At 32.2% G+C, this 22,405-nt stretch overlaps 1 protein-coding gene across 2 annotated transcripts in view; it reads left to right on the top strand.

Annotated features, from left to right (window-relative positions):
* The window catches only part of LOC148612877 (xanthine dehydrogenase/oxidase-like), a 62,767-nt gene that overhangs the window by 21,110 nt on the left and 19,252 nt on the right, over positions 1 to 22,405 (top strand). For both annotated transcript variants that reach the window (XM_088594743.1, XM_088594744.1), the window contains 16 exons: positions 599 to 743; positions 1,733 to 1,900; positions 3,062 to 3,138; positions 4,801 to 4,894; positions 5,670 to 5,791; positions 6,758 to 6,942; positions 7,646 to 7,796; positions 8,983 to 9,175; positions 10,259 to 10,437; positions 11,357 to 11,476; positions 11,781 to 12,002; positions 12,829 to 12,892; positions 14,072 to 14,141; positions 18,319 to 18,406; positions 20,256 to 20,342; positions 20,931 to 21,119. In XM_088594743.1, coding sequence (XP_088450869.1) covers positions 599 to 743; positions 1,733 to 1,900; positions 3,062 to 3,138; positions 4,801 to 4,894; positions 5,670 to 5,791; positions 6,758 to 6,942; positions 7,646 to 7,796; positions 8,983 to 9,175; positions 10,259 to 10,437; positions 11,357 to 11,476; positions 11,781 to 12,002; positions 12,829 to 12,892; positions 14,072 to 14,141; positions 18,319 to 18,406; positions 20,256 to 20,342; positions 20,931 to 21,119 — 2,154 coding nt within the window. The remainder of the gene's footprint in view (positions 1 to 598; positions 744 to 1,732; positions 1,901 to 3,061; positions 3,139 to 4,800; positions 4,895 to 5,669; positions 5,792 to 6,757; positions 6,943 to 7,645; positions 7,797 to 8,982; positions 9,176 to 10,258; positions 10,438 to 11,356; positions 11,477 to 11,780; positions 12,003 to 12,828; positions 12,893 to 14,071; positions 14,142 to 18,318; positions 18,407 to 20,255; positions 20,343 to 20,930; positions 21,120 to 22,405) is intronic.

The following is a 22,405-nucleotide window of genomic DNA, read 5'->3' on the forward strand; positions in this document are numbered from 1 at the left end:
GATCTATATAACTACTGATGCACAGTCATCAATTGACAAACAGTTCTACCAATCATGTCTTTTCATTTTGGCCATTAATGAATGAATGTTGATGTATGTATTTTTGAAGTTGTTGAAGCATGTGGCCAAAGTTTCCTTCTACGAAAAAGCTAATGAAATCAAGCGTTTAACCCAAAATTTACATAATTTAGTTCCACTTTGTGGTTTACATTTATTACGTGGATAAAGTGCAAAAAAAAAGTTTTGTTGGCTAAGTTAGCACACATTTTACTTCATATTACACATTATCCATACTGATCTGACCAAGTTTATTTTCAGTGCTGAATTAAAAAAAAATGATTGAACAAAACATATCCCTTTGTATCATGAAATTTAATTTAAATATGCTAGAAGGTTTGGTGATCTATTAAAAGAAACTAATGATTCAGCTTGAGAATTTGTAAAGGAGGGGCACAATCTTGGAAAAGAGGACACTAAAGATGGATTGATGGAAGACAACTTCCTTAGATTTTGGTCATTTTCCTGTTAATTTTTGTTTCAGAGTTATTGGGCTTTTTAAACCATAATTTGGGCCTTTCTTGTATATTTCTTATTTCAGACTAACTCCTCCTTCAGAAAGAGCTCTGCTGTGTTTACCTTTGGTAATTACAAATGGTGTCGACCTTGTTCCCTGTCTGATATGTTACTATTGAAACATCAGAATCAACAGGCTGCAGTTGTGATGGGATGTACTTCAGTTACTGGTAATAAAGATTTACCGTAGTTATGAGAGCTTATCTGAGAAATAGCTGGTAATCCACCTGTCTGTCTGTCTGTTCACTAAATCAATTTATGATCACACATAGGCCTCTTACATGTATTAGGGAATGACTTGCTATTATCATTGTGATACATAATTGCAAGGTGTAATGTGATGCCAACCATTCTCGTTGATCAGTGTGTGCCCTTCAATCTGGCTATCTATCTGGTTTTTCCTTGGTAGTTTCAAGATGATTACTTATATGCAAAATACAGATCATATTAGTTCTTCTTTTTGTAGATCTCGACTTACGCTGTTTTGGACATTTTTCTTCCTCTCTTTTGTAATTTTCTGTTGATATGATGGTAGAAGATTAAAGGATTTTATTCAAACCATGCACAATTATTTGGACTATGATATTGAGATAAGTTTTATTTTTAGTTCAATCCTATTTCCAGTTCTGCTGTTATCCGTTATAGATTTTTGGCATTCCTTCTGTTTTTGTTTATTTATGGCTGATATTTCTTTTTGTTAATGACTTTTATTTGTATGGATATTATTTATATTGAACAGAACATGTAAGAATGTAATCAACTTAATTGAATTTGAATTTGAATTTGTTTACATTTGTGAGTAATATACCTCCATGCTGTCAAAAAAGGTAAATTATAAAGTTTGGATTTTCAGTATCATTTATCCACAACGAAATTTTGAAAATATTTTTTAACATGAATAGTAATAGAATTTGTATGGTTTTAACTGTGATTTTTTATATATTTATTCTTTTTTCTTGTATGTTTGATTTCTTCAGGTTGTGATGTTTTGGTATTTTAGTTTCAAGTCCATTGGTTATATAGGAAATATATATATGTATCTTAAAAGAAGATTTTTATGCTTCTTAAAAAATGCAGGCAAATTTATGCTTTTATGTTCATTTTATTTTCTTCTTGATGTGCTACAAATTCTGTTAAGTTTTGTTAATGGTTTTTGCAGGTTATTTCTTGAGAACAGGACAGTTACAGACAAAGACTATTATATGTGGAACAAATGTCCCTGAACTGACTGAGGTCAAGGTCAATGATGCTGAAATCAGTATAGGGTCTGCTGTTACAATGAGTAACCTTGAACTGACCCTGAAGAACAAAATCAATGGACTCGAAGGTAAAGATGCATTTTGCAGATGACCGAAGAATTTACGTAATTTCATATTACAGGAGGCAAAATGTATTTTAATTTTTATATGGTTATTTCATTATTGGTGAATATCTTCCCAAGCAGGTATCATACTGCAGGAGTTCTTAGTGCAATATTATACTCCTGTGAGGGAAAATATTTACTGAAACAAATGCAAAAAAAATCAAATTACACAATAGTAAATAGTAGACATATTAATGTACTTGTAGAGATACAATGCATTGTTTTCAAATTTATATAATAGTGAACTACGTCTAATATAGACAAACACTTTATATTTGAACTTAATTCAATATATGTCTTTTTTTTCTATTTTTATCCACCAAGCCCTCAATTCTAAAATTACTCCAATCAAAATTAATCTCATCTGGAAGTTACAACCACAAATAAAATGTATTAATTTTGGAATGATTTGCAATTCCACCTTTTTGTGTTGATATTTGATAATTATACAATATCATGGGAGTCAACTTCATAATAGTTCAATTCTTTTCCAAATCCATGGATGTAGACAATCGTAATATTTTGATATAAAGTCTGATATGAAGATTGTTTAAGGAGGTAGACCTAAGGTAAGGTAAATAACTCCTGAAATCAGTGATATGTTTGTATCATATTCAATTTCACCAAAGCATTTCAAGCTTTTATTTGAAACAAAATGAAATCAGTCTGAGTTACTTTGATTCTTAAATGAGATTGATGTCAAATGCTGAATATAACATTCCAATTATTTGTAAGAGTTGTGTCTCCTAGCCCAGGTCTACATCTTTAAGTTTGATTTTAATATGACTTGTGTTTAAAGGTCTTTAGACGACAGCTGTGGTAAAAGATATGACCAGTGTATTCTGATGTTATATAAAAATTTTACCCCATTTTACTGTTGTGACAATTTTGCTCCATAATGGTTTAAATTTCATGCAACACATATGTTGAAGAAACTAGTCCTATTAGAATTGAAATAAATCACAGAAACTCCATTTTATCATTGTTTTACCATGGGCTGTAAATTTATTTTGATATTGCTATCGCTATTGTTTGAGATAACATTATGCAACATTTATGGAGAACTCCAAGTAAAATGCAAAAACGATGCATTTTTAATTATCATATGCATTACCATGGTTACAGAACATCAACAAAGAACGATGGCATCATTGCTAGATGGCTTACGGTGGATTGGTGCAGATCAAATAAGGAGTCTAGCCGTAGGTAGTCAACATTGATATTAAGAACAATTTTATGCACTAGCGGTGTAATTATTTGTATTGGCATAGTATGGTATATCATTGTACATGTTTCAGTATATTAAATTTGGCAAAATCTATGAGCAGAGACCAGTTTTATCAATATAGTTACTTTCCTATACTTTTCTAGACGGTCTGTCTGAATTTTTCCTATCAAATCTGTTGTTAGCAGTCAATCCTGTCTTAGCAGCCACCTTTCTTCAGCTATAACCTGCCTTAAAAGATTTTGAATAAAATATTTCTTTGTAGTGCATTCTATATAAAATTAACTTGTATATATTTAAGACCCCCTGTTTCATGTGGCCATGAATTTCCTCTTCATTGGAAGGTCACTATTGACTGGTTTGACCGTACATAAACATATTGGAATCACCTTGTCTGTCCATCATTCTGTCCATCCAAATTTTCATTGCAATTGTCTCTGCTCTCAATAAATGGATTGATTTTAAATTAGGTATGTGGCTTTATATAGATAGAGCATATGTTGTTAGCAATTTTAGTTGCTCTCCAAGATCAACTTCGTGTTTCTATGGACTTTGCCATTTTTTACTACATGGAATTATAGAGAAAATTTTGGTCACAAAAAAATTTGGTGTATGGCTTTGTATTGATGGGGCATATTTTGTACACAACTTCGGTTGCTCTCCATTATCAATTTCTAGTACAATTGGGGTATGTAAAGTAAGACAATACATGGATACAACTTGATGTTTTCTTGTTCTGTCCTTTACTGTACCTTAACAACAAATAATTTTTCTAACATTAATCCTGTACATTTCAATTGACAAACTTGCCTCTTATCAAAATGGGACAGTACAGTACATGTTCCAAAGGGGAAGTTATCAGGAAGATATATTTTAAGTAGAAGATATCATGGCATCATTAAAATATTATGCTCTCTTGTCGAAAGTACCATATGCAGACAGGCATTACAAAGAACCCTGGTTTTAATTCTGTTGTTTTAAGCTTTGGTCATTTTGGTTTCTAGAATTTCAGAAAAAATTGTGCACATATGTATCATGATGGGGATCTAGAGGTTTTGATGGTTGGACTTGAACAACAATTTATTTAACAAATGGGTAATAAATTAATTTGAGATAAATACTGTAATCTGATTGGTTAAAATAACTTTGTTATATCTCAATGGATAAAAAAATGTTGACACGCCCCTATTCAGTTAAATTCAGAGCTACTTTTCTCATATGTAAAGATAAAAATATGTTTTAAAATTAATTTATAAGAATTGGCAATTATAAAAATTTTGTCTATTTAAAAGGAACATAAATTTTCCATGTGCATATTTTGTTTATTGCACTTCACGCAATAAACAATATGCACATGGAAAATTTATGTTATTTTTCAATAGACAAAATTTTTATTATTGCCAAATTCTTAAATAGCCTTTTTTTGGAATATTTTGGATAGAAAGTATATGTTAATTTTGTGCATCATTTTGATAAAATAAAAATTAACATAAAAGCCTGGTATCCCCTTTTTTAAAAGATCAGGATCCCGGTAGTGATACTGTACTGTAGCTTTTTTTTCTATTATTAATTTACTCTTACATTTTTTCTTAAAACACAATTTAATTTTTGAATTTTCAGTTCTGTTATCTTTTTGTAGACCATTGGTGGACATCTAATGACCTTGGCTCCAAACCATGACCTACAAACATTGCTAATGGCTGCTGGTGCAAAGTTGAATTTTGTATGGCTGGGTAAGTTTTGTTTTTTTTTCAATCAAACACTGAATGAACTTAATCAGGTTATGTGTCTGTTTCTTAAATGTGCTCATATTTTTCTATTAAGTGTCAGTCTCTGTAAGAATCAGGCAGTAGGTGAAACATGGTATGAAAAAAATCCATCATTTTGATAGTGTAATTTGGCTGTTTGCATCATCAGATTCAAGGAAAACAGACGAGATTTGCCATAATGCTAGATCATTTCATTGAAATGCCCCAAAAATGAACATTTCAAGGGCAGATAACTCTGTCAAAAACCTCATTTTTCTAAGATTCTATTGAAAAATTTCGGTGCATAGCCAGTGATGCAGAGATCAAATAATGGTCTTTTCAAATAGAGAAAGAATCCTTGAGTGATATTACATTTTCAGATCAGTGGAGTTTTGATGTATGTTTCTGATTTTTCCCATTTTGCCTGATTCTTACAAACACTTACACTTATGAATCTTAAGAAGGGGAAAACATTAAATGATAATAGTGAGATCTATAATATTTCTCATTTTTCCCCATTGTTCATTTTTACCATTGATAAAAAATATCATTTTTTTAAACCATGACTACTTGTAAAATTTAGGCCAAAAAAATGACTTTATTACCCTACACCTTTGTCGATAAGTATGTGGTTTATCCTTATGAGCATGCTCACAGCATTTCTGGTTCTAGATGGAATTTTACTTTAAAAATGAAACTCAAAGAATTCCTTTGGCAATAAAAAAATTGCTATTAATAATGTTTTAGTTCTATGTTTTAGATGACAATGGAAAGGAGAGAGGGCAGTGCATTGAATTTGATGAGCAATTCCTGAAGAATGGCTTAGGAAGGTTTGGTGCTAGAGAAATTCTATCCTGCATTACTGTTCCCTTAACATCACAGGTACTGTAAATGATGTATATTTTTGGTGATGTCTTAGTTTTTGTAGGCACTGCATAGTACCTTCTTGCAGGGGACAAAAAAATGTTAAAATATGCAAAGATAATTTCTCAAGGAATGAAAAATCTTCCAATCATCATTTACTAAACTGCCTAAATTTAGGCCTGTTAAAATCTTTGCCTTGCAAAGTAAACATGAATTAAGGTGGTTGTAGGGGTAAAAGTTATGACCTAATTAACCTTTCTGGGTCTGTCTGTCTGTCCATATGTCAATGTGTCCATCATTGTTCCCATGTGTCTGTTATTTCTTTAAACTACTCATCACAGCCACTTTATATTTTGATGGAATCTTTCTATAGAAATGCCATATCATCAGGTTTATATATCAAACAAAGAGAAATTCTAAAATTTCATAATTTTCATGATCTTATAGTTAGATTCATGAATAAGTTCAATAGGTCAGTAACTTGGCTAGTGCTGAATTTAGCACCAGTTGCCCTGACGATGTAATGATACTAGTGCTAAGTTATTTTGTTTGATCATTTTATTGAAACCAAGGACAGCCACTGGTTTGTCTGTAGAACTTTAAAAGCAATGCAAGTTTAATATAAATCCTCCTTTAAAAGATGACTGTAACAAGAGTACATACACATGCAGGCTGAATAAGTCTATTTGTTATCCATGTAAATTGATTGTTGGCTACACATGAGGTGCAAATGATTTCATTTTAACTTGCAATTCAAGTTGGTTTGATATAAAAAGTCTACAGTTTTCATGCAGATATTTTACATGAAATTCATGCACATGAAGATTGATATGAATTGGGTGTGTAATAAAAAATGTTTGCTTAGTTAAAGCAGAAAGTTTTTGTATGAAAAATCCAGACATTATCTTTTTTTTCAATTTTTATAAGTCCTGCTGAACCTCTAAATGAATATTTCATTAATAAAAGAACAAATGTAATTTTCAGAACCAGTATATTACTTTCAACAAACAGCCTGGAAGGAGGGGTTTTGATTATGCCATATTGAATGCTGGAATGTTCCTAGAGTTTGAGCAAGGCAGTCAGGTTGTAAAAGAAGCAAGGATTTGTTATGGCAATATTGAAAAGAAACCTGTTTTACTGAAGTCTGTCGGGTCGATGTTTGTTGGAAAGTAAGTTATTTTACTGAAGTCTGTCGGGTCGATGTTTGTTGGAAAGTAAGCTGTTTTACTGAAGTCTATCGGGTCGATGTTTGTTGGAAAGTAAGCTGTTTTACTGAAGTCTGTCGGGTCGATGTTTGTTGGAAAGTAAGCTGTTTTACTGAAGTCGGTCAGGTCGATGTTTGTTGGAAAGTAAGCTGTTTTACTGAAGTCTGTCAGGTCGATGTTTGTTGGAAAGTAAGCTGTTTTACTGAAGTCTGTCAGGTCGTTGTTTGTTGGAAAGAAAGCTGTTTTACTGAAGTCTGTCTTACTGAAGTCTGTCAGGTCGATGTTTGTTGGAAAGTAAGCTGTTTTACTGAAGTCTGTCAGGTCGATATTTGTTGGAAAGTAAGCTGTTTTGAAGCTTCTTGCTACTTCTAGTAACAGGGATGATTTTTTTCCGCTTTCAAGCAGAATTTCGCTATTTCTAATCCGGATTTAGCTGTTACAATTTTTTTGACTGCATATTTCTGATTTTGCCAATTTTAGCATTGTTTGTTGACATAGTAAGATCATCTCTGTAATAAGAACAAAAGGAATTCATTAAAGACAATGTAAACTTTTATCACTTACTGTTAATGTACTAATTTTCACGGTGTACTAATTTTCTCTTTTTTTCGTGAAGATTAGCAATTGTGAGAATTAATATGTTTAAAGTATATTATTTCATTTTCAGGAAATGGGAAGATCTTGATATACAAGCTATTACCAATGAGCTTATGGCTGTGCTGTCTATTCTCAAAGACTGTGAAAATCTGAAGTATAAGATGACCTTAGCTGCCAGCTTCCTGTATAAGTTTTATCTGAAAATATGTGACAGTGTAAAGGTGTGTACGATTTTTATACGCCTGTTATGTGACAGATGACTGTATGGATTATCAACATTAATTTGTCAGTCCCTCAGTCTGCTGCCCCATGCAGGTCCAGGTGTCAAAAGAATAGGCCTGCAGCAGTGCTAAGCTTGTCATAAAAGGTGACTAAATAGTGCTAAGAACCCTAGCCGGGTGTTAGGGTGCTCTGCCCACAGAGCAACTGGGTTGTGTGCCCCAGGTGGTGGAATGGGGTACCCCTAGTGTGTTACATGTTGGGGTTGTCAAGCTATAATACAGAAAACTATAGTGGAGCACCGTGTTGGGAAAGATGCTATGTTCCTTGCACATTAAAGAACCCTGCTGTGGTATTCAATAGGAGTAGGAACCTTTGCTCTCTGCCACAGGAGGCAAAATTGCCCGACCCGTAATCCACCCCTAGCTATTTCTAGTGGCAATCAAAATTTGTTGACCCTGTCATCTCTGTGTCCCATCCCTTTTTTCATTTAATGTTCATTTTATCACCTATTTTATGTTTGTTACCTGAATAAAGCTGAAATATTGCTTCTCGTGTGTTTAACCCCAATAATCAATCAATCAACTCTCGGTCTGTCCACAGACTAGTAATATGTTGGTGCAATGTTGTTATTATGGAAAGCCTCCTTTTATATTTCATTTTTGTCTGATAGTTTGTTTCAGAGTTAGGCCAAAAAAGAAATTTCTGGTGGCCAAGGCAAAAAGATGTAGGTCAATAGGTCAGATTTTTAAAAATGATTATCAATGCTTATGATTGAGAATTTTCATGATGAAAGATACACACCATGACTGGCTGAATTGACTTTTCTTTAATGTTCATTACAACACACTCCTGCTTGCTCCTCCAATGGGAGCAGCCATTTTTTGATTGTTTGGGCATAGTAGAATGTAGATCTGGATCATGCAGGAAGCTATCGGGTTCCTGTCTGGACTGGAAACAAATATTTTCCGAAATTCAAAGAAAAAAAATCCAGGTTGGTTGGGCAACTGGAGACAGAATGATTTTTTTTTGCCTCGTGCAACTTTTAGGAGCAAGGGGAAGCACATATATTCATCATAACTGGTTATATTGTTTTATTTTCTCAGTACTCCACTCTATTTTTGAAACTTTTCTGTTTATAATTGATCTTGATTTTGTTTTATAATGCACAGTATTTGTAATTTGCAGTTGCCATGTAATAAACCAAGGGAGGTAAGTGCCATTGAGGACGTAAAACTGGATACATCATCTGGTACCCAGATCTTTGACAAACCAGATGATGATGGTAAACATGCTGTATGGCAGCCTCTACCCAATGTAGGATCAGATTATATAGTGTCTGGGGAAGCTGTCTTCATTGATGATCTCCCACAACTTTCAAGTAAGGCTATGTAAAGTTAATTTCCTGGTTTTTAGGCCAATTTTCAAGTAAGAGTGAACTTTCTTTTGTAGACAAATTTATACTGTGAAAGTACTTTAATTCGTGGACACCAATTTTCGTAGACTAGGGAAGAAACATAAGTTTGTGGATTCTTGAATTCCTGGTTTTGAGGTTTTCAGTATACACATCAATGGAAATCTCATTTGCATTGGGAACCAAATTTCGTGGTTTGGTCTATCCACGAAAACCATGAAATTGGTACCCCAAAAACAAAAGTACTTTCACAGTATTTTCCATTTGCTCTCACTGCCTGATATTTTCACCGGCTACTACTTAGATATACAGAATAATAATAGTCTTGAAGTCAATACAGAAAATATCACTGAGTTTTCTAGGCTTGATTTGATGTGATGTCATTGGATATTGCAGATATCTTTAAGCATCAATTTATTATCCTGAGAAAGAAAATTCCTGGCAGTAAGAGCAATTAAAAAATGATAAAGTTGCATATCAAAAAAATATTAGGAAATATTTTTATTTGAAAAATTAACATTTGTGCGACCTTAAAATATCATATTGGATGCTATGACTGGATATATATTTTATGTATCTGTTTTTGTTCATTATGTTGTACTTGCCCTCATATTATGATAGAGGCTTAAGTAGGCTTAGTGTGCTGCCCAATCCTGTGTAGTTTATGAATGAAATGTATCAGTAAAATTATGAAAAAAACATGAATTTATTAAAGGTAAGCAAATCATCTGATTGGTCAGAACTTTTACATAGACAATGGTTAGAATGCTGCAGGGAAATATATGTAGAGTTAATTGATTTGTTGGAGTCATTTGCTATTTTCAGCACTCTGACTTACCTTTAGTTTGGAAGAGTTGTCTTTCTTTACAGCAGATTTATAAACAGGGAAAATCTTCTTTTTAGTTTTTCTTGAAAAGAAACTGAACAAATTGATAATGCTACCAATTTTTTTGAAAAACTAGTAAAATATTTCATAGAGCTTAATCAATGTTTTCTTAGACTGTAAGGTACATGTATTAAAAAAAAATTGTAACTCTTCTTATGGTACAGATGAGCTGTTTGCTGCAACCGTGACCAGCACTAGGGCTCATGCTAAGATATTAAATGTTGATGCCACCAAGGCCCTTGATATGCCTGGAGTTGTTGACTACATTTGCTATAAAGATATCCCTGGCACCAATTTTCATGGATTGATAATGAAAGATAAAAATGTATTTGCTGAAGATGAGGTATAGTTGAATATAAACTTCCAGGTCATTATCATTACATTGATTCTGAAGAAAAGGATTATAGTCTAGTATATGTTACAACAAACTATATCAATAACATGGTATATGTGTACCATGAAATAAACTGTCCCATTTATTACAGTAAAATAGTCCTCATTGTTAAGTTAAAATCGTTGTCTGCTGGGAGGTGATAATTTTTAAATGAAAGAAAACGAATAGCTTATTACAGAAAAGTACGAAGTATAACAGTCAGGCAAAATTAAAAAAATAATGAATCATACTCAGAAACAACACATGAATTTGACAAGTGTGGGCACATAATTTATGGTCTATTGAAAACGAATTGACACTTTCTTTGCCTTAGAAGTGTCAGAAGATGCAGAGAAACAAGTTCACAGTTACCATAGAATGATAGGGGAAAAGTGAGTTATCTCCCTTTGATGATAAAAATTGTAGCGTATTGTAATTTATTCATCTGATTACTGACTGATAAAAAAGAAATAAATGCCGTGGACTGTTATTGACTCTTATGTATTGCTATGGACTGAAGTATACTGCTATGAACAGTTATGGACTGTTGCTTATCAATTATAGACTTATAACAAAGTCAGTATGTTATATGTGGACCTGTTCAGATTATATTGACCTCGGACTTCTTCCTTGGTCAGTATAGTTTAAAAGGTCCATACATATTGTCCATTTGAGGTCAATATAATCTGAACAGGTCCATATATAATGTATTGAATGAGTGAAAGTCCTTAATTTATATATATAATATACATGTATGTAGATAATGTATTTTTGATATGGACTTGAGTGTTCTACTTTGACTGTTATGGAATGTTACATACTACTATGGACTGTTATATACAGTTATGAATGGTTATATACTGCTATGTTATGTACTATTATGTTTTAGGTTATGTTCCATGGCCATTTGATTGGAGCTGTTATAGCCAGAGACAGAGAAACAGCCAGAAAGGCATCAAAACTTGTAAATATTGAGTACCAAGATCTTGAGGCAATTTTTACATTAGAGGTAAGATATTTTATTCAATCCACATTAATACAGATGTTAACATGATTAAGTAATTAAACTTGAAATAAGCTTTCATTTTGGCTTCTTATATTTGACACCTTCTTGTAAGAGTGCAAAGTTTAAAATTTGACATTTAGTTTTTAACAGGTATGAAATAATAGAAAAAATTTTAAACCACAAAAAATTACATTTATTAAAATTTGATTTAGGTTGTTACTAATTTGTTACTATGTTCCACAATATACAGTTTCGAAATCAACAATCTATCTGTCTGAAAATGATTTGATAATTTGTTCAATTTAAGGAAGCCATTGAGAAGAACTCCATGTTTGAATTACCAATGGGTATTGATGAAGGAGACATGGACAAAGCTTTGGAGGAAGCTACACATGTTGTTGAAGGAGTGGTGGAGAGTCATGGGCAGGATCACTTCTATTTTGAACCTCAGACTGCTCTAGCCATTCCTAAGGTGGAACAGAAAGAGATGGATATTTACAGTTCAACTCAAGCTATAATGGAAGTACAAGTATGGAACTATTTCCCAATCATTATTCAGAAATAATGGATTATTTCAATTTTATTTTCAGAAGTGTACCGTCACAAACATGAAATGGACTTTCTGTAGATTTCTATTGAAAACAATTCAACAAAATCACTAACCATGTAGCTGTGCTGGCGGAAATGTCGAAAATCAATTTCTTGTCTGAGCAAGGATGGAAAGAAATGTCCAACATTTTATACAGTAAACCAATCCACCTAAAAATTTGTATTTTCTTCTTTCATTTTCATTTATAAAAACACCTTTTTTCAGACATCACTGAATATCCAAATTTATTCAATAAACACTTGCTTTGTCACAGTTTAAGTAGTTATCCAGATAAGATTCATGCAAAATGCGATCCATGGTTGGAAAGCCTACATATTTTTATTTTTGATATTTTGATAAAATGTTATAGTAAACATAAATTAACATGTGGCTTTTCATATATTGTCCAAAGGAGATAACAAATTTATAGAATGTACTGTAGAATTCCAAATTAAGGGAGATAACTCTAAATGAAACTAAAATACGATAGAAACTGTTAGATTTTCAATGTGGATGATCTCCTAAGAGCAGACAGATTGGAATGAATAGTTATACATTTCATCATATAGACCTAGAAAGCAGCTTAATAACAAAAATTAAAATATCTTGCCTTTTTAGGGGTGTATCACATATTACAGAATTTGCATGATTCTTACAAAGACTACTACTGAATACTTGCTTACTATTTGCAATTAAATAAAATAATATTTTAATGTCTTCTTTTATGTGTTGCATTCTTATTAAAAAGAATATATATTTTTTACAGGGGGAATTGTGTAATATGCTGAAATTACCTCGCAACAGAATTAATGTCAGAACCAGAAGATGTGGTAATGAATTAAGACTTCAGCCCCTAAACCAATTGGCATGACTTTACCACAGATCAATGGCTGTTTCTGAAAAAGCCAATCTTTTGACTGAGAAGAAACAATTTGTTTCAAAAATATATAAATTGATTCAAAATGATGCAATGAAAACAATACTCAATTATTTTTATGGATTAATGACTGATAAAAGATCATGAAAACAAAAATAACAAAGGCATTCAAGCTAAAGTATTGACTTTTGGCAAGGGATCCATGATTTATTTTAAACTCTGCACAGTTGTATAGTACTCCAAAATACAGACTAAGTTCAATTTTAAGCAAAATCTAATATGTGGATTGAGATCTGTGAAAGCACTATAATTCGTGGATACTGATTTTTGTGGATTAGGTAAGAAACACAAGTTTGCGAATTCCTGAATTTGTAGTTTTGAGGTTTGCAATATACACATCAATGGGATTCTCCTTTTCGGTGGGAGCAAAATTTCATGGTTTGGCATATCCACGAAAACCACGAAAATTGGAACCCCACGAACAAGAGTACTTTCACAGTAGGCCATTTTGAACATCATGCCATCCCCATTTTCTACCATTACATAGCAGGATATCATTTTATGTTCCATTAATGCCATTTTTTTGTGTGGTTCAACAACATTCTGTAAGCAAAAAGCATTATTTTTACAGTAGTGAACAACAGTTATACTAGATATGTGCATACCTATACATGTTTTAAAAAGGATTTTTCTTGTGATATGGTGTTTCATCATTACTATTTCCCATCAAAGTTTCTTATGGTATATACAGACATTTGATATCAATTTCACTTAATGGATTTTTTTAAATATAGTACCTGTCATATGACATTAAACTATAATCAATCAATCAATCTAAAATATGTTACACACTATGGAATTCTCAGTTATTTCAGTGGTTACAAATGTTTATTAGTATATTTATGGGTTGCCATGGGAATAGGCCATAAGTATGAACTTTAATAGGTTATTTTACACAACTTCAATCACTTAAATTTCATGAAACTTGGTGTTCTGATAGAATTTTGCATCTGCATATTTCTATTCTTAAATTGACAATTTAGCCATGGTAACCAAGCCAATCAGCTTGAAGATCATTGTTATGTATAGACTAATTTTCATGTTATTATGGATGGTTTTGTTCTCTTTCCAGGTGGAGGCTTTGGGGGCAAAGGTACTGACTCAGTTTGGGCAGCTGCCATTGCTGCTTTAGGTGCTCACAAGTAAGTCTTCTGTTTCACTTCATTTTATTAATAAACAGTTAAATATAAACCATACTGCTTTCAACAGAATTCTTCACCACATCGCAATGTAAACTGATGTTTTACCAACTGATGCATATCTAATGATGTAAGCATGGTACAATATTATGATATAATATAACGCAGTTGTAATTTTAATTTGGTTTTTAACATTTAGCATTATGTACTATTTGGAGCTCACTCATTTGTGTATTCTAATGTACTATGTATTAAATTATGGTAAATACTTCTAAAAAATATATAATTCTATAAATTTGCATTCAAAAGAAATATAAATAATACCAAAAATAATGATAATATATGAAAATGTTGTAAAATTAAATATTTGTATAAGAAAGTTATTAGTTCACCCTCTTCTGTAGGATGTTTCTATAGTAAGTTTGTAAATTTCAAGTTGACTAACTATCTGAGGGTGCTCCTTTAGTTTTAGAATATCTTTTAATGATTTCTTTCTTCTACAGCACAGCTTTTTTGTGTGCTTTTTATATTTGTTTATTTATTTTTTTAGTTTGCTTGTAATGCTTTCACTTTTCTACAGAAGTTCTAGATATGGAATTTCTATCTTCTTTGATTGGAAAGAGTAATCAAGGGAACCAAGGTTATAGCGGTAATCAAAAGAATGTAATCCAGCGACAAAGACCCGACATGGAAAACAGACATACACAACAAAGAACATAAGTAACTAAAATCATACATACAAAGTAACAAACGCAAATGAGCAACTCAGACTCCAATAAAAACTGAGAGCATGGACCAGGTGCACCGGTAGGGTAAGCGTCCTCTGCTTTTCTAGAAACACCTGCTGAGTTGCTCATAAAAAATCAAGTCCGGGGTAGACAAATGAGGAAAGGAAAACTATGACCCATTGAATAAATTAGTTTTCATGGTGCAGATGGATATACCATAACGATCCATGAGTTCATGATGACGACCATAGAACTTCTGTAGTGATAACTTCAATCTTGTAGAAACATAACCCTGTTCCAGAAGCCTATTTGTTAGAGTTCCAGTGCGATACAAATAGTCTGGGTAGTTTTGGCAGGCTCTGGCATAATGTATGAGTTGTGATATGAACACTCCATACACAGGTGCTGAAGGGATGTTGCCACAGATAAAAGGAAAGTTGACAATTCTGAATGAAAAGTCATCATGTTTGTCGTAAAGTTTGATCAATAGTTTTTCTTTACCATCGATTTCTAAGTGTAGGTCAAGATATGAGGCTGCCTTCACAGTGGCTGTAGTATCCTTTATCTCAAGTTCTTTTGGGTAGATGCGATGTATCAAATCCCCGAAATTAGGATTGTTTAAAGATAATATGTCATCTATATAGCGGAAACTGAGATTGAAGGATCTAGCCAAACGATATTCTTTCTTTCTGATCAGATCAGCTATAAAGTCAGCCTCATAAGAGTGAAGGAATAGGTCAGCAAGTAAAGGAGCACAATTTGTTCCCATTGGAATGCTGACCGTTTGTTGAAAAACACGTCCACCACACTGGACAAATATGTTGTCGATTAAAAATTCCAGCATTTTGTAAACATCTTCCTCTGTATATTTGGAAGATGATTTTGAATTGTTTCTTACAAAGTATGAGGAATCTCTACCAAGAACTATATATTTATATCTAGGTTTACCATCTTTTTTGGAAAAACAACGATGTATAATGTTTTTAAGTCAGGATTTTAACTGAGTATGGGAAATAGAAGTATACAGTTTTGAAAAATCATAGGTTTTAATGCTATTATATTCAGATAATAGTCGTAAACTAATTATTTCCAAAAGATCTTTCCAATTTTTCAGGATCCACATTGAATTAATACCACTACAGGAGTAACAAGTGTTGTGGTAGGACTGCAGACCCTCTTTGACAGTTGTGAGTATAGAAGTCAAAGGTTTTGAAAGAGGTTTGGTGGTACATTTTGAAACGTTGTTTGTATGGATTCTTGTGGAGTTTAGGAATCCAGTACATAGATGGTAAATCACAATCATCGTCCTTGGTAGAGAGACCAAAAGAGGATAGCACAGATTTATGGTTTTCCACAATCTCTTCTTTGGAGAGTGTGGTAGCAGTATAGATCTTATCACTGCTACTATTTTCTACGTCTACCTCTGATTATAAACATTGGATGTAAAACGTTTTGCAGACAAAAACAATGTTGTTTTTGGCTTTGTCTGCTGGTACGACAACATATTTGTCATGTATAGTAGACAATGTTTTTGCCACATGTATAATTTTCCTAAATAGTATATTTCCAACAATGTTAAAGCCATTTTTTCTACCTTTTTTTTGAATTATTGAAGTGAAAAGTTTTGATGGAAAATTTTGATGTAAAATGGTATCCATGAAAAAAAATCCTAACACAAATGAAATTTACTATACCATGACAATACTGGATGCATCAAGTTTTCTGCATTAAAGGTTGTATCACATTGTTTTATTTTTGTGTTTTTCACATCTACTTCCTGTTAACCTTTCATACAGGTAGATGTGTTCTATAGACATATTTCTTCTATTAAATTTTGATTCAATCTTATAGAAGTACTGTTACATAATTGAATATCAGATCACATGATAGTCACATGACGATGACATCAGATTCTATATACTACCTTCAGGGAAGATAACACATCTTTTTTTATCTGATTTCAAACAAAGACTGGAGTCTCTATAAAAACATGAAGATTCCAATAGCAATTCACCTTATATAGCTTTAATGAATTGAAGTGAGTGACCAGTTCACTTGGTTATTTTTTTAAGTTGCAGTCACAATAAAAATCAGAAAGGAGGTGATTCATTCATTTCAAAAACCCACATAAGGAGGTAGACCTAGGGTAAGGGAAATAACTCTTGAAATCAGTGATATGTTTGTATCATGTTAATCTTACATGAGATTGATGTAAAATGCTGAGTACAAAGGTACCAATTATTTGTAAGATTTGTGTCCCTTACCATAAATCTACCTCCTTAATTCATGTTAATTTCTTGTACAGAATTTGTTACAGACCACATAACCTGTCTTTATTCGCCACTCAGTTGTTGCACTTGAACTGTAGAGATAAAACAAATTTAAACATTGTGTGTGAAATCAGCACTTTGCAAGAGTTATCATTCTTGATTTGGTTTGATTTAACTTGAAGATGAATGTATGCTTTTCTCAAAAATGCAGATCTGAATACATAAACAACTATTGTCACATAAACATATAGCATATGTAGACCAAAAAAGCATTTTTTGTTCCATGGGTTTTTCTACACTATGAAGGCAGTGTCTGATTTTTATATGGACTGCTTATTATTATTCTTATTATGAGAAATGTCATTTAAATGATTTGTCTAAATTATGAATTTTTCACATGAAAAAATCAAAGTCAAAGAAGTTACACAATTGTACTCAGAATTGTTGGCAAGTAATGGCTCCAATGGTTATTATTCATTTAATTTTTCAGCATTTTATTTATAAATGCAATATTAACATTAAATTACCTTAGTTGATATTTGTTCATTAAAATAAAACCAATAATATTCAAAGCACAAAAGAAAAAAAAATCCATGAAACTATCAGAAACCATTTGATGTAAAATTATATATAATAAAAAAAACAACCAACCATGGAATAGTCCTTTTTCATATTCCCAACTTTGGCTTTGTTTTTTAAGATTTCAAGCAAAGGGCAGCAACTTTCTACAAATTTTCAACAGACAAACTGGTTTACTGTCAATTTGGAGCAATGGAAAGCAGTAGACTTCAAATTCAAATATTCAATTTATTACAGCCATCTTAAGTACTGGGATACTTATAAATAACTTATAAATAACTTATTTCAAACTGTTTAGGTACTTACTGAAGAGTAAATAGTTTAAGTTTCCAAGAAAAATACTTACTGTTTTCCTTTTCCAAATGATTGTAGGGTGTTGGTGGGTTACGTCCCTTTGAAAAAAGCTTGCTAAAATGGCTTGCATTCTGTAAATATGAAAAACAACTATTGAAATCAAATGTCCTATGTAGGTCCAGAGAGCAATGTGAAAACTTCTTTAGTAGATCTCTAGAATATATGATACATGCATGTAAGTGACATGATATACAATGTATACATTTGTACATGTATGTGAAATGAGCTTCATATTTGATTTATTTGTAGAACCAAGAGGCCTGTCAGATGCATCTTTGATAGGGCCACAGATATGAAATCAACAGGGAAACGACATCCTGTCAAAACATTCTACAAGGTACTTTGTCCTATAGTTGTTAATTTGCTTTGAATGAATCAGTAATTTTTAAAAAGTTAATCACCATAACTCCACTTTATCATTTTTTTACCACAGGCTGGCCATTCATGTTGCATTGTTTTAAATAACAACATGAGTGGCCAGCCCATGGTAAAATAATGATAAAATGGAGTTTCTGTGGAAAAATGGAGAAATATTGAAGACATTTCCAACTTTTATCTGGATCTTTTTGTTTGGGGGGGGGGTCCACAGCAAGACATGTACTTTGGAATTTATAATTAAAGAGTACTTATGGCTTATCCACAACTCCAACATCATTGAGTGAAATTTAATGAAACTTTCATAGAATATATATTTATCAAATATTGAAGATGTGCTGCTCTTTTATTTTTAGATTATGATCATTCAGGAATATAGGGTACCATCAATTTAGATATTTTGAGAATTTATGTTATATGATTGTTTACATTCTAGATTCAACATCCTCCAATGACTTTTGATTAAATTTTGCATATAGGTAGTGGATTGATCCTTATCAAGATTGTCAACACTATTAATTTTCATGGTCATAATTAAGTGCATGTTTTCAAATGGGGGAGGAGGTATCAGTTAAGGAGGTAGACCTAGGGTAAGGGACATAAGTCTTGAAATCAGTGATATGTTTGTATCATATTCAATTTCACCAAAGCCTATCAAGCTTTCATTTGAAACAGAATGAAATCAATCCAAGTTACTTTGATGCTTGTATGAGATTGATGTAAACTGCTGAATACAAATGTTCCAATGACTTGTAAGAGTTGTGTCTCTGACTTGAGATCTACCTTCTTAAGTGAGCAAATATCTTAAAAATTGGATGAAAGGAAGGACTGATCCAATCTTCCTATTTACTGTTTTTATAAGGGTTATTGGTGCGTTTGTTGTGTTTCACCAAACTGGTTCATTTTTCGACTTTTTATACCCTGCCACATAAAGTGTTGGAGTATTATGTGATATCCTCTGAGAAGATGAATGTCCATTTGTCTGTCTGACCCCAAGGGTTTTCAGATGATAACTTGGGAACCAACCTGTGACTTTTTTTTAACCTTGCACCATTGTTTAGTTGTTCAGTAACATAAAATACAGGTGAAGTTCAAATTAAGCAAAAATCAAGATGTAATTTTTCTTTGAAATTTGGAATATTTTGACATTTCCCTATTTTTAATACTACCTGGCAGTGTATCACTTAATGAACCATTAATGCCCTACTTTTCAAACTTCTTATACCAAAATGACTCAAAGAAAACAGTTGAATTTTGTAGTGATAAACTGCATTTGGCATTTAACATATTGAAAAACTATTTGTAACACAGATCCAGACATCAAATTTTGTTTAGGTCTCACTAACCACTTCTAACGTTTCCATTACTTTACATGTTAAAAAAGTAATTTTCAAAGTCTCACTGTGAATTCCCAGGACAAATGACATTTTAAAGCTGCATACCGTTGCGAAGCTTGGAAAATAAGGCTTCCAAAATCATTATGCTAATGATACGATCATAGTAGAAATTCTTCACAAAATTTACTTGAATAAATAATACTGAAAATCCACATTTTTACCTGTTCTGCTAACTGACAGCATGGAGGCAAATTACTCACACATGTAAACAATATTCATACACTTTTGTAGTTAATTACATATATGATTTTAAAGTACACATTCTTAGCTTTATTTTGACTACTTTTAATCATAATACACACAAATAATGCACTTACAATGCATATGTCTAGGTTCAGTGTGTTTTTGGTACTACATAGGGGGGTGGCCATTTGACCCAGAAGTGGTTAGTGAGACCTTACTTTTTCATTTAAGGCTGCTGTCAACAGTGATGGGAAACTACTTGGTTTGGAATTAAATATATATCTGAATTGTGGATGGTGCCTAGATTTAAGCTACTTTGTAAGTACTATTGTTCAATAATATGGAAATAATACTGTTTGTTTCAAATATTTTAATACTTATTGTAACATTGTCTTGTTCAGGCAGAAGTTGTGTACGTACCTGTTAATCATTTGAATGCTCAATTAGGGAGATATCCCTTTTTTCAGCTTTTCTAAGAGGGAGATTATGCGTGACAACCAGTTTTACATAGGTAAGACAAAGATATGTGGAAGACTTTTTAATGGATGGTGTGCTATGAACTGGTGATTGAATTGAAAGCAACATTGAGACGTTTTTATGGTTGTTTTATTTAAGCACCATTGGCGATGTCATAGATGAACTCTAGAAAACAGATGCTGAATCTCAAGCCGCCAAAATATTTCAATGGAATCATAGAGAAAGGTTTTATAACTCATAAAAATTGAGTTTTGCAAAATATTAGCTTGCTTTATTTAACTGAAACATCATAATAAATGAATAAGTTGAGTTGATATTTTGGGGAATTCATCCATTACTTATTATGAAAATCATGATTCTGTTTCATTTTTTATCCTTTGTTATAGTCTTGAATGCTACAAATGACACTGTCTATTCTGTCTTTGATAGGTTTTGAGTTGTACGTTGCCTTTCAATGCATCATACAAGATTCCAGTGGCTAGAATGAAGGGCCATCTCTGTAAGACCAATACACCATCAAATACTGCTATGCGTGGTTTTGGGCATCCTCAGAAAGTACTATACATGGAGAAGATCATGAGGTCAATAAGTCATAAAACTGGGATTTCTGTCAATAAGGTGTGTACTTCAATATACCTTAATACTTATCCTTAATAAAACCTCACTGATCTGACATATAATTTCACTTTAGGATGCTTTTTCTATTTGAAAAGATCATTATTTGATCTCTGCATTCCTAGATTTGTTCAGGAATTTTTCAATAGAATGTTAAAAAAAATTGGTTTTTGACGTAGTTATATGCACTTGAAATGTCCATTTTCAGTGTATTTCAATGACATTATAACTCAATTTACCAAAATGATATGGAAAAGCTTGTCTCGTTTCCTTTATTCTGATGGTGCAGAGTAGTCAAATTAAACTTTTAAAATGGTGGGTTTTTTCATAACATGTTTAACCCTTTGCCTGATTCTTACAGAGACTGACACTTATAAACTTGATTTTCATTTGATAATTACTATTAACTTAGAAAGGAGAAGGGATGATAAAGCCTCTTATTGGCCAAAAATACAACTGAAAATTAATCATGAAGTGTTGACCAATTTAATTGTAAATTTGTAGACTTCAATCAATCACAACTGAGAAGACATAAAGACTTCAGACAATTCTTACATTAAAAGGACAAAAGAATTGCTTAAAGTTTCCACAAATTAAGATATCTCCACTTTGTGCTTCTTTGTCACATTCTGGTCATATTTTTGGCAAGGAAATGGTGTCCACATTCAAGAAACAACTTCATATTTAGTGAATACATTCATTTTTACATAGGTTATATTATGTACAAATATAGAGTTGTTTCTTGGGTGTAAATATAGTTTTCTGGTTGTAAATATGTCCAAAAAATCAACAAAATTTGCCATTCTCAGCAGTTTTTGGAAAATGATGTATCATTATTGCATCATTATGATATCATTACAATGAACTTTTTCCTTCTATTCTTATATATTTTATTATCATACTTCAGTATATATTTTACTTGGTAAAATCAAGTGTAATAACTTATTATGCCTAAAGATCTTAGGTAATTAGAAATGCAGTTTACAATCACTAAACTGAACCGCGCAATGATTGCTGACAAATTGATCATGGATGACCGGTGACTGATCTGATAGCAGTTTTTTTATGCCACCACAAGAAACTGTCGGGGGCATATTAATTTACCCCTATCCGTTCGTCTGTTCATCCATCCGGATTACACATGATCTTGTCCGGCTATCTACCCATACAATTTTTGATCTACAACTAAAATATTTTACAGTGTTTCTACACATGATGAAGGTGTGCAGGGCCAAGGGATTTTAATTTTCGTGAAATATTACAGAAATCGGTGATAGTTGCACTTAGTC

The sequence above is a fragment of the Perna viridis genome, chromosome 7 (assembly GCF_037379345.1).
Source record: "Perna viridis isolate PV_CMFRI_1.1 ecotype Kerala chromosome 7, ASM3737934v1, whole genome shotgun sequence".
Classification (NCBI taxonomy): Eukaryota; Metazoa; Mollusca; class Bivalvia; order Mytilida; family Mytilidae; genus Perna; species Perna viridis.